The sequence below is a fragment of the Perognathus longimembris genome, chromosome 12 (genome assembly GCF_023159225.1).
Source record: "Perognathus longimembris pacificus isolate PPM17 chromosome 12, ASM2315922v1, whole genome shotgun sequence".
In the NCBI taxonomy this organism is placed as follows: Eukaryota; Metazoa; Chordata; class Mammalia; order Rodentia; family Heteromyidae; genus Perognathus; species Perognathus longimembris.
The window spans coordinates 66345473-66361041 of record NC_063172.1 but is presented as its reverse complement, the minus strand read 5'-3'; the positions used below and the strand labels follow the sequence as shown (position 1 = coordinate 66361041).

At 36.9% G+C, this 15569-nt stretch overlaps 1 protein-coding gene across 9 annotated transcripts in view; it reads right to left on the bottom strand.

Annotated features, from left to right (window-relative positions):
• Cspp1 (centrosome and spindle pole associated protein 1) overlaps positions 1–15569 on the bottom strand; it is a 102270-nt gene that overhangs the window by 66352 nt on the left and 20349 nt on the right. For 8 of the 9 annotated variants that reach the window (XR_007212788.1, XM_048358703.1, XM_048358705.1 and 5 more), the window contains exons 4-8: positions 15363–15466; positions 14206–14229; positions 10041–10121; positions 9151–9249; positions 7422–7849 (exon numbers count right to left, since the gene is read on the bottom strand). Coding sequence is in view for 8 of the 9 variants with exons in the window: in XM_048358703.1 (XP_048214660.1) it covers positions 7422–7849; positions 9151–9249; positions 10041–10121; positions 14206–14229; positions 15363–15466 (736 nt within the window). In the remaining variant the exon portion in view is untranslated. The remainder of the gene's footprint in view (positions 1–7421; positions 7850–9150; positions 9250–10040; positions 10122–14205; positions 14230–15362; positions 15467–15569) is intronic. The other variant, XM_048358704.1, reaches the window with a different exon arrangement.

Genomic DNA, 15569 nt, shown 5'->3' with positions numbered 1-15569 from the left:
TACTGAGTGTAGTGGCACCTGCAATCCCAGCAATCAGGAGGCTAAATTAAGACATGAGGATCTCAAGTTCTAGGACATATTTGTACAACATGTACACATGGCAATTTACTAAAAGTTTTTTTTCAGGCAGGCAGTACTGGGGTTTGGACTCAGGCTTTGCGCTTTGCTAGGCAGGTGCTCCACCATTCCAGACTGCCTCCAGACCTTTCCGTTCTATTTTGTGAATAGGGCCTGGTGTTTACATAGGCTCACCTAGGCCACAGTTCTCCCCTTTATACTTCATGGGGAATCGAGATCATAGAGAGGCACACACCAACATGTCCAGCTTTTATTGGTGGAGATGGTGTGTCTCAGGCTTTTTGCCTGGGATGGCCTTACACCGAGGTCTCTTTGTCTCTGCCTCGCAAGTAGCTAGGATTATAGGCATACACCACCAGTGGCACCGGGCTCTACAGACTTTTTTTTGTTCCGCACTTTCTATAGGGCATTGGACATATATTTAGTTCCTGTATCCATGAAGATGATAGTCAAAATTCATTATGAGATAACTTTTGAAGTCAAAATTATGGATTCTAGAAAATTATTTCACTGCCTAAGCAATGCATTTGTTAAAATCAGCAGTTTTTACCATTAAACCAAATAGAGAAAATCATGACATTTGCTAACACTATCACACGAAAAAAATGTTACCAAAAGCAGAATAGAATACATTATTTTTTAAAATAAGCTAGCATAGTCAACACACAGAAAATGATTGGCTCATTTTATTTACAAGGTCATAAGCAACAAAATAAAAGATGAAAATATTTCTTATTGTCCTTATTTAAAATTATTTTAGAAAATAAAAAATGTTTTTCAATTAATTTTTTCCATTTGGCAAACACTGATTGTTTTCTAATTTAATTTCTGACACCAGAGAAATCAACATGACTTTTTACAGCAACATTTACTAGCATACATGAAAATTAGCATAAGTCATATTTCTTTGTTGTGAAATTTGCAGCAATATTGTGTTTCTCAAGAGGAATTACAGAAATATGGTTGAAGTATTTTCCAATATTTAAGATTAATTTCATGATCATATTAGCAAATCTTGCAAATTTTAGATTTAAAAAAAAGAACTTATTCTCTATAGAATCAACAGATACAATCTTCACACTTCACTTGCGTCACACAAGCTATAAGCATCATCTGTGGTGAATCAAGTTTTTGGCTTTTTTTTGGCCAGTCCTGGAGCTTGCACTCAGGGCTTGAGCACTGTCCTTGGTTCCTTTTTGCTCAAGGTTAGCACTCTACCTCTTGAGCTACAATGCCACTTCTAGTTTTTTCTGTTTATGTGGTGCTGAGGCATCAAACCCAGGGTTTCATGCATGCTAGGCAAGCACTTTACCACTAAGCCACATTCCTAGTCCACTAGATTTCTAAAACTGATAAATTGAGCTAAAAAAAAAGTAACACTCAGTATCTACAGACTCAATTCTTGGATTGAGAATGGTACAAGCTGGATCAAAAGGCAACACCAAACCATTTTTTATCTATAGGAAACATAATTATCCGATAAAAACAAACACTGGCTTAGGGTGAGAGGCTAGAAAAAGATATTCCACACAAACAGACTCTGAACAAGCAAGAGTAGTTATACCCTTAGCCTAGATTTCAAACCAAAATTGTTAAAACATTACTGCATTTAAAAACATATATATACCCCAACCCAATAATAAATAGAAGACCTCAACACACACAACTCAGATTTAAGTAACATCATAGGTCAATTCAACCTAAAGGAAATTTACAGAATATCTCATCTAGCAGCTGCAAAATACACATTCTCCTTAGCAGTCCCTGGAACTTTCTCCAAAATAGATTAAATCCTAGGATACAAAGTCTCAGCAAAATAAAAATAAAAAAAAAACAGAAATAATCTCTTGAATCTTGACTATAATGGAGTAAAACTAGAAGAGCAAACGAAACTACAAAAAATGTCCAAGCTCACTGAATAATACCAAATAACACACAGTTAGATGAGTGGGGTCACAGAAGAAATAAAGAAAAAAAAATCAGAAAATTCCTAGAACTCAGTGAAAACTGAAACTACCTTCCAAAACCTCTGGGACGGGCTGGGCCTAGTTGCAAGAGTGCTTGCTTCGTATACATGAAGCCCTGTGTTCAATTCCTCAGCACCACATATATAGAAAACGGCCAGAAGTGGCGCTGTGGCAAGTGGCAGAGTGCTAGCCTTGAGCAAAAAGAAGCCAGGGACAGTGTTCAGGCCCCGAGTCCAAGCCCCGGGACTGGCACCAAAATAAATAAATGAATGAATGAGTGAATGAATGGCTGGGAATATGGCCCAGTAGCAAGAATGCTTAACTCCTATACATGCCCTGGATTCAGTTCCCCAGCACCACATATATAGAAAAGGCCAGAAGTGGCGCTGTGGCTCAAGTGGCAGAGTGCTAGCCTTGAGCAAGAAGAAGCCAGGGACAGTGCCCAGGCCCTGAGTCCAAGGCCCAGAAAAAAAAAAAAAATGAAATTCCCTCAAAATCTCTGGGACACAACAAAGGAAGTTCTAAAAGAAAAGTACATACATTAATTAAACGAAGAAATCTCAAATTGATATTTTTAATGATATAACTCAATTTCACACAAAAAATTAGCTAACATAAAACCAGAAGAAGGAACTAAAAAATAAAGACTAGGGAGAAAAAAAATCAATTGAGACCAAAAAAAAAAAAAGGAGAAAAGAATACTGGTTCTATAAAAAGATACATAAAATTGACAAACCCTTAATCTAACCAGGAAAGAAAAATGGCTCAAACAACATCATCAACAAAAAAATCAGAGACAAAAATAATAATTTCACAGCAAACACAAGTGAAATCCATTACTTCAAAAACCGTTAGAGTGGAAAGTCTATTTGAAATGAATGCATTTCTAGACAACTCAATCTACCAAAATTGAGCCATGGGGACATAATCCAACTAAACAGATTTATAAGAGACTGAAACATAAAAAGAAGAATCTTCCAAAGAAAAAAAGCTCAGGACTCCTCAGCTTCTAGCTGAATTCTACAAGACCTTTAAGACCATTGCTTTCAAATTTTACCATGATACGAGAGGGAAGAAATAATACCAAACCCATTCTATGAACACAGCATTACACAAATTTCAAAACCAAACCAAGACACAAAGACACAGACACACACACACACACATACACACACACACACACCTATAATAGGCTAATCATTTTGATGAGCACAGATGCACAAAAAATACTTGCTAGAATTAAATAACCTATAAAAAATCATATATTATGAAGTTGACTTCATTCCAGAAATGCATACCTAGCTTACCATGTAAATCAATAAACATTAACAGACCACATAAACAGAACGATCATGTCAGTTGAGGCAGATAAAGGCCTTTGACAAAATAAAACATCATTTTATGATAAAAGCTATAAAAAAAAATTATGAGAAGAACCTGGGCTCCAGTGGCTCATGCCTGTAATCCTAGCTATTCAGGAGACTTAGATCTGAGAACCAAGGTTCAAAGGCAGCCTGAACATTCATATTCAAGAGATTTTTGTCTCTAATTACAGCAAAAAGCCAGAACTAGAGGCACGACTTGAGTGGTAGAGTGCCAAAAAAAAGTCAAGTGAGAGCAGGAAGCCCTAAGTTCAAGCCTCAAGAGGGAAAGGAAGGCAGAAAAGGAAAGGAAAGGGAAAGGGAAAGGGAAAGGGAAAGGGAAAGGGAAAGGGAAAGGGAAAGGGAAAGGGAAAGGGAAAGGACAGGACAAAAGCAGGAAGGGAAGGGGAGGGAAGAGGGGCAGAGGAATTTACCTTAACATTATAAGTCCATGTATCACAAACATTTTACTCCGCAGGGGAAGCACTGAAACCATTTCCTCTAACAACAGGAACAAAGGTGTCCAATCTCTCCACAGCAATAAGACAAAGAAATGGGAGAGACGCCATGGGCGCTATCTGCAAATCATATGATCCTGTACCTAAAAAGACCCCACAGGTGCCATCTCAAAGTTCCTAGAAAGCCAGGCACTGGCAATTCTAGCTACTCAGAAGCTGAGATCTAAGGATTGTGGTCTAAAGCCAGCTGGGATAGCTATGTCCGTGAGATTTTTATTCCAATTAACCAGTAAAAAAAACCAGAAGTGAAGCTGCAGCTCAAGCAGCAGAGTGCTAGACAAGCCTTGAGCACAAAAGCTCAATCCCCAGGTCCTGCATGTGTGTTCTTACATGTACACGTGTGCATGCGCGTGTGCACGCACACACACCCCTCCTAGAGCTGAGAAAACACCTTCAACAGCAAAGCAGAATAGACCCAAAAATCAACAAGCAAAATCAGTTTTTCTTTACACCAGTGATGAACAGGATACAAGTGAAATTAGGAAAACAAGTCCATTCACAATAGCGTAAAAGATAAAATAAAAATGGAATAAGCCTAACCAACAAGGGGAAAGCATTCCATCATGAAAACTATAACACAAAACAAAACAAAAAATATGAAACCTTGAAGAAAGAATTTGAAGAAGATGCTGAAAGATAGTGTTCCCATGTTGCTGGCAAAATCAATACCTAGTGTCCAACTATTTGAATAAAATTATTTTTAAAAATTTAACATAACTTAGGATCCTAGAATTAAAGGCCACTTAGAAATACAAAATATCCTACAATTTACCCAAGAAATTGTGGCTTCCTGAATTTACTGTTGAGTTGCCCAATGATAATATTTATGTGTACAATTCTAGTTCCTTTATGTATCTATTTCCAAATTATTCATACTAAGATGTTTAATAGGCTCTTTGGCATATGTAGGTAACATAATTAAACAAGTACCATGTCCAAGATATCATTTTCAAGGCATATGCTAAATTCATTCAACTTAACCAATGGTCATATTTATGTATACAGTCAACGCCTCTTAATAAAAACAATAGTAAAACTACAAAGAACAGCCCATATGAAAGCTTTTCTAAGGTGGGCCTTACAGTAGACACAAAATATTCATTACAAGATTGTAAGTCACCTGTCATTTATAATAAGAATGAAATCAATATTAAATGTTTAACAGGCCAAGAAAAAGAACATAAATGTACATTTTACTAAAAGAAATTCATACAAGCTTCAGGCATCCTATTTACTTTATAAAACTAATTGTGCTTACCATTTTTAAATTTAGGATTACTGTTTAAAGGTACAAATACTAGAATTTATTTTAACAAAAAGTAGGGAGCTTTATGCAGGTTATTCAATTCTGTAATCCACTGAGGTTTGAAGACAACCTGAAAAAAAAAGTCAGCAAGAGACTATTTCTACAGTAACCTGCAAAAATAGGGCTGGAGGGCTGGCTCAAGCAGCTGAGTGACAGTGATACCACATCAACATGAGCTATCCAGCCCTGAGCTCAAACCCCAGGGCAGAGGGAAAAACAAGTATCTTAAACTGTAAAACTCATAGTCTGGAACATTATCCACTTCTTTTAAATAAACTTAAGAGTTGGGCTCGTTCATATACAACATTTTTTTTTCTTTTTCTAATGGTGCTAAGGATCAAACTCAGGGCCTGAATGAATTGTAGGTGACTGTTCTATCAATGAGCTAACTTAAAGTCTAGTCATCTTATTCTCTACTAAAAAATATATCTGTACAATTCTGCGGAACTTGTTCCATTTACTAAACTTCCTTTCAATAAAGAAGACTTTCCCAAATGTCCATCTAATAAATTTAGCATTTAACCATTCTTAATTATCCCAGTTAGTCTAAGAAATTAGTGTCAGAGCCAGGCACTGAGGGCTCACGCCTATAATCCTAGCTACTCAGGAGGCTGAAATCTGAGGACTGCAATTTGACACTAAAGTTTGAAGCCAGCTGGGGCAGGAAAATACATGAGACACATCTCCAATTAACTACCAAAAAAACCCCAAAGTAGAGCAGTGGCTCAAGTGATAGCACACAAGACTTAAGCAAAAAAGCTCAGGGACAGACCCTAAATTCAAGCCCCAGTATGGGGGGAGGGGGGAGATTAGTATCACAAAAGCAATTATTCAAAAGAATGAAAGCATCTGAAAATCTGATTTAAAAAACTTTATGATGGGGCTGGGAATATGACCTAGTGGTAGAGTGCTCACCTCGTATACATGAAAAAGCCAGAAGTGGCGCTGTGACTCAAGTGGTAGAGTGCTAACCTTGAGCAAAAGGAAGCCAGGGACAGTGCTCAGGCCCTGAGTTCAAGCAAAAAAACCTTAATGATGGGCTGGGAATGTGGCTTAGTGTAGAGCACTTGCCTACCATGCATGAAGCCCTGGGTTCAATTTCTCAGCACCCCATTAATAGACAAGGCCAGAAGTGGCACTGTGGCTCAAGTGGCAGAGTGCTAGCCTTGGGCAGAAAGAAGCCAGGGACAGTGCTCAGGCCCTGAGTCCAAGCCCAGGACTGGCCAAAAAAAAAAAAAAAAAAAAAACACCAAAAACCTTAATGATGCCATTTCACTTAACTAAATAACCTTAAAAATACTGACAATGATCAAAAGTATTTAATCATTGAAGAATAAACCATATTTTATCTATGTTAAGGTACTCTTTTCCTCTATATTTTAACAAATAAAACTGGATGACCATTCCCCTGGTTTTAAGTCAAGTAACTGCAGAGTTCTTTTATCTCTGCCAATAATCTAGGAATCCTATCAATCAATTTAACTATGAATCTTAATCAGTACTTCTTTATACTTCAAATTCCCAAAGGTTTTGGTTTTGTAACTAAGTGAAATGCCAAGACAGAGACACAGATGTTCCCTTTCTAGGGAACAGTTATTTTCAATTTACTTTTTTAAGAAGGTATCTGTAGGGTCCACCCCCTGGAGGGCACCATGCAACTGGCACACCTCGAGTTATTAAGGTAGGCAGCCGATGATGGAGAACACCACTCGGTATTCAGGCAGAAGAAACAACTTTATTTTGCCGAATTGCTGGCCAGCAGCCAGGTCAAAGGCTCCCAGGGCTGGCAAGAGTAACCCCTGGGCCCTGCCTATCTAGGGCAGGGTCCGGGAGGTGTGGCCAGGCGGATTAGGATGTGACCTCAGGGAAGAGGGAGGTAACTGCCTCCAGGTGTGCCAGTTACTGAGGTCACTGGGCAGAGACCTCAAGGGGGGTGGGAGGTCAGGGCATCTGCAGGGAGCCCTCTCTGGGGTGCACCTAACTGGATTAGCTTTCATTTTTCCAGATTTAGAATGGTGTTCTTATCTTAAATGTTTTTCTTCCTCAGTGGCCCATAAAATAATGATGTTTCTTAAAAGTTGATAGTATCTTCGAATTAAATATAATAAATCAAATCATTTCTCCCTAATGCAATCATAAAAAGTAACAACAGTAATATTAAATATATAATATAAAATAAAGTTGTAAATACCTGTCATATACTCTCAAAAATCTTTTATCAAAATCACTTTCAAATCTAAACCTCTCGTCCATTTCTTCACTTACTGCAGGATCTTGGTCTGGTCTAGAATATTGTTTGTCAAAAACACGATCCTCATTAAATCTTCGAGATCTTCTTTCAGGAACACCAGCTTTGTTGGCAAACCTTTGATGTTTTGTATTGGAAATGCCTAATTCTTCATTCGCTGTTTTAATAACTCTTCTATTTCTTAACTCAATTTCATCATCTTGGTGTCGGTATCTGTCTTCTTCTAATCGTCTTTGGTTTAAAAGTTCTTCATATGCCTCTGAAGGAGTTAGAACATCTCTCCTATGAGCCTCTAAATTTGTGCAAGATGCTTGTATTTGTGAAGGTAGAACAGGCTTAACTTGACTAATAGGATTTTTACTTCTTTGACTCTAAGATTGTTCAATTTTTAAAAGAGAAGAAACAAAAAACGCTTATGAGATACTATCTCTTAAAAGTCAGATAAAGCCTCAAATCTATTTAGTCTAGTTCTTATCTCAACTTGGATATTTGATTACCCATAAGTAATTTAAGTAATTACCCATAAGAAATTTAAGGAAAATGTATCTTACATTAAAACTAAGCATTAATAGAGGCAACGGTAAAACGTATGTAAGTGGCTACAAAAACAGAAGATGAGCAAAATGCAAATTCTTATCCCAGGACATACTAGGCATACTTTAGCACTCACATATTACTTGAAAATATTTAAAATTAAATTATTTCTCAATGCAAAGAACAGAGAAAATAGTAAACTTCTGGGTCTAGTAGTATCAACTACCTTCAAATTTGGGGAAGAAATTATATACATATATATGTAAATTATTAATATTTAAAAAATCACTTAAGGTTGATCCTAAAAAAAAAAAGATCTTTAAAATAAGATTAAATTTTCGAAGGTAGGTTAAATTCTTCACAATGAGATAAAACAACTCCCAAAAGGAAATGTTTAAGTTCCTGGGTGATTTTTTTTTTTTTGCCAGTCCTGGGCTTGGGGCTTGGACTCAGGGCTGAGCACTGTCCCTGGCTTCATTTTGCTCAAGGCTAGCACTTTGCCACTTGAGCCACAGCACCACTTCTGGCCATTTTCTATATATGTGGTGCTGGGGAATTGAACCCAGGGCCTCATGTATATGAGGCAAGCACTCTTGCCACTAAGCCATATTCCCAGCCCAGTTTCTGGGTGATTTGACTTCCTGTTCCAAAGGCTTACATAAAAAACGAGGCGGAACAACAGGTGTGATGGCACTCCCACAGAACCCCAGCGCGCTGGAGGCCAAAGCACAAGCTGGGGACAGTCTGGGCTACGCAGAGCACAACTCTTACCTAAAACACGGTGTGCAAAAAGGCACTGGCGGCTCACACCTGTGACCCTAGCTAGTCAGTAGACTGGATGTGAGGATCAAGGCTTGAAGCCGGTCCAGGAAGGGACATCCAAAAGACTCAAATCTCCAATTAATCACCAAAAAGCTGAAAGTAGAGATGTGGCTCAAGTGGTAGAGTACAAGCTTTGGGCACAAAAGCTGAGGGACAGCACCCAAGCCCAGAGTTCAAACCCCAGAACTGGCACAGAAACAAAAACAACAAAGAACACCTAAAAGCAAAGGCAAGTGAAAATATCTATAACATAAATGGTTTTTTAAGTTAGTACAAAGATTTGGTATTAAAAAATTACTTTAAAAGTAAAACCTACCTCAGTACTCTTTTCTACTTGTCTGATCTTTTCACTGGATTCTTCCTTACCCCTGAGAAATTGATTGTATTCTTTATTGCGTTCAAGTTTCAACCTTTCCTTAAAATAGAAATCAAAAGGCAATGTTACTTCAGCTTTAAGGAAAAGTATCTTAATGTCAAAATCAGAATCCTACAAATCAGAACTATTACTCAGAATTGAGCTCTACTAATAATTTCATTGCTAAGATTATAGGATTCTCATTGTATTTTAAACATAAGAAAGTAAAATTGTATAGACATTAAAATACTTTACTAGAAATACTCTGCCGAAACATTAATACATTAGAAAATATTTTAAATATCCAAAAACAATAAAACAATATAATGTAAAGGTGCTGAGAACCTAAGGTTAACTTTTGAAACTTATCAACTGTCCATTTTGTCCTATACTATTTAATGATCTATTTTGGGGATTAAGTCTTCAAAGAGGTATAAGAGGTATATAGTGCTTTGTCACTATTGCCTCTAAAATATAAACCTGTATTATTCAAGTAAAAGAAACATTTCAAATATTCTCTACATTCACCCACATAAAAGCTCACATTCACTCCTAATACTGACAACTGTGTCAGAATACCATAAATTTTGTAGCTTAGAAACCTATATTGTAAAAAATAAGTCCTGAATATTCCATTAAGTATAATCAAATACAATAATCGATAATATTAACTATATCACACTACATGGTTGCAAATACAATGTTCAAAAGTTTTTTGTAGTCTAAGTACAAACTCCATAGATTATTGGAAAAGAAATATACTAAAGTATGAAAAAACAATGTAACAGGCTCTCCTATGATACTGATGCCTCAGAAAACTACCCGGAGTTAACTACTCCTTATCCACCTACCTTGGCAGATAACCTCTCGCCAATAGGAAGAGATACTCCCAGAGTAGATGGGTCTGTTTCACCCGAGGTTATAAAATTTTTCTGTATACATACACATTAAATATGCATATATTAGCCAGTTGCTTCTAGAAATGTTTCATCAATTTCTTTACATTCTATATTGAAATCTACTAAATTATAGAGAGCAAGGATGAAATGGAAGTAAAGACAAAAATTTTAAGTCTAGAGAGCATAACAACAGTTATTAGGGGGGAAAAAAACAGTATTTTCTTTCAATTAACAATTCCTTGAAAGAGAGACCTTAATTTTCATTTTTTTAAAGCCTTATCACAAGGCTGAGTGCTGGTGGCTCACACCTATAATTCTAGCTACTCAGAAGGCTGAGGTCTGAGGCTCACAGTAAACGCTAATCAACCCAGGAAAGTCTAAGTCACTTATCTCCAATTAACTGCGAAAAGCCAGAAGAGGATCTGTGGCTGAAGCTGTAGAGCACAATACAAAAGCTTAGGATCAGCACACAAAAATAAATGAACCACAGAAGATTTAAAAAAAAAATGTCCAGAAACTGTAACTTTTGTTCTCTCGTATTCCCTCCCTGTGGTTTTACTCCTGCTATTACCGTAACTGATCTTAGTACCCCAGATAATGTATAGACGTGTATTGGAATTAGGGAAGGGAAAGGGAATACAAAAAATGAGAGACAAAGGATAAAAAGACAAACCATTGAAAAAGCGATACTTACAAAACCAATTGGTATAAACTAACCATACAATTGATGGGGGGAAGGAAGTGGGAGGGGGGAGATGGGAGGAAAATGAGGGAGGAGGTAACAAGTTGGATAAGTAATGTACCTGCTTTACATATGAAACTGTAACCCCTCTGTACTTCACTTTGACAATAAAGAAAAAAAAAATACTTGGAAGTCATATAGCTGACACACACATTACCTGACTTCCCTAAGTTTCTTCATCTGTAAGCAGAGACAGTATCACTTGTATCATTATATTGTAAAGATCAAATTAAGACTTGTTAACTTGTTTTGTTCTCTGTTTTATTCATTAAATAACCAACACTGACAAGCTAATATTTCCCAAGTATTATTTTAAGTAATATGGAAACAATTATAACCCTATGCACCCCCATTCAAGAGATTAACAACCTAGTTAGCAAAAGAAATACAACTACCATACAATGTACTATCTTCTATCAAAAAAAAAACAACCACATTATATTCAAAACACTACATAGCCAGGTTGTCCATGGCTGAGCTTGTGATCCCAGCTACTCAGATGTGAGGATCAGGGGACAAAGCCAGCCCAGGAAAAAAGCCCAGGAGACTCTTATCTCTAACTAAACACCAAAAAGCAGAGCTGTAGCTTAAGTGGTAGAGTGCCCTCCTTGAGCACAATGCCAAGAGACAGCACCAGGCCCTGATTCAAATCCCAATACCAAAGGAAAAAACTGAATATATGAGGGCAGAATGATTAATCATATACAGGAACAGTGTGCTTAAAGTTTCATAACATCTGAAATTATAAGTTAGTTGCTCGGAAAATAGCTAATTTTAAGTTTGCTGTATGTAACTTTCCTAAGCTTCTTTGTCAAAGGAAACAATAAGACACATGACTAGATCCTGAAACTAGCTTACTCCCTATACATCATATACTATAAGCCTGATCACTTCATGCACCAAAAAAAGTTCAGAATTCCAGCACTCAGAAGGCAGTTAGAAATCTTCCTCACTCCCAACCTAAGTCTAGGATAGGATAATGTTTGAAATTTTCAATAAATGAAACAAGAGCCTCATAAACTCTTGAATTTTCATTACTTTTTCATCATTCTGTAAAGGTTGAGTGCCTACTACATGCTCAATACATCTGGGATTCATCAGTATGTTGGAAAGTCAAAATTGTGATCCAAAAGAGTAAGGTATGGGAGAGTTCAGGATTTTAAGAGATGAAAGCAGGAAATACGGAAATCAGGGCACCCCACACCCCCCTCAGCCTTTTGGGGCATCTGGAACTTGAACTCAGGGCCTTTCCCATCCCTGAGCCTTTCTGCTCAAGGTTAGCACTCTACCATTCAAGCCAGAACTCCACTTCTGGCTTTTAGTGTTTAACTGAAGAGTCTCACAGACTTTCTTGCTTGGGCTGGCTTCAAACCACAATCCTCAGATTCCAGCTTCCTGAGTAGCTAAGATTACAGGCTACCAGCATCTAACAGGGAGTTCTCTTTTGAAGATATTCTTAAGATAGTCTCAACACATAAATGAAAATGTCTAGTAGAGAGCCAGATAGAAAAGTTTTTGGTTCAGGACAGAAAAGTGGGCTGGTAATATTAATTTAATAATTCAATTTTAAAACTGTTCTCCTAAGAATATGTCCTTTCTGCATTATTAGACAGTCAAGTGTTCCTGATTCTAAGACTTATAAGGCTATTTCTTTTAGTGAAATTCTTTTATTAATTTAAGTATCCATGACATCTTAAAGTCTAGAAGCCAAAAAACAACTAAGAAATGGAATTGGAAACTACACACAAGAACCTATAGCCATCTCTCCACATTCAGTGTATTTTTCTTTTTCTTTGGTTTGCCTCTCAATTCCCACCTTCTTAGCTATCTTCCAGACCGTTACTGTCACTTTAAGGAATCCATTAAACACACACCCACACAGACCCACACACACCCCCTCTTGAGATTCCTTTAAATGTAAAGATTTGTGCTTCCTTGTCTCTCACTTTCTTTCTAGGCCTCCTGTGGGGATCCAGTGTAAGCTAACCATAGTCTTCCTGGTTGTAACCAACAGTCTGCCCCCCAGGTGACCCTGGCATGCATCTCAAGTCCTAAGAGACCAAGTTATTAAAGTAGTAAGCCCAATGTGCTGTGCTGGCCACCAAAGCCCAGGCTGTCTCTTATCTGACCTGCCCTTTGTCATCATTTTTGAGAAAGCCTAGGTATACTTCAGTTGGCCACTGTTACCCTATGTCGTATAACAGTCCCCAGGACGGGCCACAGTATCTTGCTGCTGCCCAAGACACACTTCTCTGTGTGTCTAATAAAACACTTGTGCAATACTAAATTGGCTTGTCTTTCTTTGGTCTTTGAGAACTTTCAGAATGATAGTATCATTCTTCACTGTAGTATAGAAAATGGACTGTGAATTATGCAACAGGAGCAGTGAAGAAGCCACAACGGCAATTTAAGACAGTGAGATGAGAATCTCAAACAAGTAGAAGCAATTAGTCATAAAATGCAGTTATTGGGCTCCTCACAGGCTATTTACAGAAAATAGTTTCAACACTCCCTATCAAACATAAATTAAAAACTGTTTTCTAGTCTGATCCGTCTACAGTACTATTTCTCACTACTCTCAAGAAGAATCATCTGATTTAGTCAGGTTGGTAAACCTGGCACATTTCATGCATACAAACCTAAAATCTAGTCTCCAAGTCCTTCTTTCAGCCTACAATCTACAGGTGAAAAGTTTTCTCCAATTTTGCCCAATGATGACTCTGTCATCAATTCTACCTGTCCTGTAATGCCTTACAAAAGTAACACTCTCAACTATTCTAGTCTTATCTCACTGTACATTTCTTGCTATTAGCTATCCAAATTATATGAGTATTGTACTATGCCCACAGCTGTATTCTCAGCTCCTTGAAGGACCCATACTTCCTGATTCATTTCCATGTTTTCCAATATTTACAGTATTTACAAAAGTGCTTGGCAAAAATTTGCTTTCCAGTGTAAACTTATAAACACAATTGACAGACTGCCACAAAACTACCAAGTAATCCATGTCCTGACAACATAACAGTTCAAAATATTTTCAAATATCTTGATTATTTTCAAACATCTTGTGATTAGCATAACATGGTGAGCAAAAATCATATTGAAAACATTTGCAGAATATTAATAAGAAGCATAAGAAAGCAACAAAAACAAATACAAAACAGGAATCAAAAATAATGATTGAACGGATGGAAAATTATCATGCATAGTTTACCATTTTGATAAAAGCAAAGATACAAGGTGCTACCATTCATAACTCTCAGAAACAAATGGAACTATTTTTCTAATTGGTTGAATCATATGTGCAAATGATTGAAAACTACATTTTTTTAAAAAAAACTAAACTAAATGAAAACAATTTTAAGGTAACCCTACCTTTCTTTTTGCTTGGGTAATGCCCTAAAGTCAAGAAAAACAGACCATTGAAAAAATATATTCAGTCAAAGTCCATGTGTAAATTACAATAAATAAGAGACCATTTGTGCATTTGATACAAACATAATATAGCAATGGAAAAACTAAAGAATATCTTGGATGTCTAGAAACATCATGACTATTTTTAAAACCTGAAAAGTAATCCATATTCTGAAATGTATAATAAACCTCTATTAAATAATTTCAATAAAATTACCTAACATAATTGTTTGCTATGTTCTGCTATATAAAACATTAAATTACAAAGCAAAAACTTTGATAGTTGTTATGGTTTGAATATGAAACCCACAGGTTTATGCATAGAAGCCTTGGCCCAACTTGTGGCACTCTTCTGGGACGTGCTGGAAATAAATCACAGGCAAAGCATCCTCAGGGGATGGATACACCTACCTCATCCCTTGCCCTTCCCTGTCTAGCTTTTCTGCTTCCGATCTGCCGTAGAATGAGCAGCCTTCTCTGCTACATCACCTGGCCACAGGGCCAGCCAACTACAGTGAAACCTCTGAAACTGTGAGCCAAAAGAAATCTTTGCTCCTTTAAACTACATCTTCTCTAAGGTAGTTCTCAAGCAACAACAAAAAAGTATCCGTAGTTACTAAACGTGCTCAATGAAATGTAAAAAGCCTACTAGCTCATAAGAAAATAATCAGCTAGAATTCTACATGCCATTTTAATACATGGTTGGTAAAGTAGAAGTATGAGCAATCATAATCAAACATCGATAACTCTACAGAAAACATGGGACAATCAGAATTTAACAATCACTTAACATTAGGACCAACTCCCTACGTCAAATGTCGCAAGTCTGTTGTCACTGACTACATCCTACTCATCCACCCCATTTGAGAATCAAAGCTAGGGCTGTACACAGGCTAAGCACACAGTCTACCAGTGAATCAAAGCCCCAGGAAAAGTCTGCTATTTAATGGCACCAGTTATCAGCACCGTTTTTTTCTTACCAATGTCAATTATGCAACTCAACGTTAGCTATGTGACTTTGCTAGATATCATAGAAAATTAACACACGTATCTAATATTATGAATTTAGGAAATGCATGCTGAAGGGTAAGACACAATTTATCATTACAACTTATTACCTGAGTAAGATAACGTCTATAATCTTGACGCAATTCTTCTTTTAATTTATGTTTCTTACGTTCATAGTCTTCCCCAAGGGGCAAACTTAATCCATAGTCAATTCCTACATAGGAAACAACTTTATTAAATAACAGAGTTCATTTTCAAACCACTTTCATTGAAATTCTGTTAGATAGTAAAGCACAGTACAAAGGAACAGAGTTGTA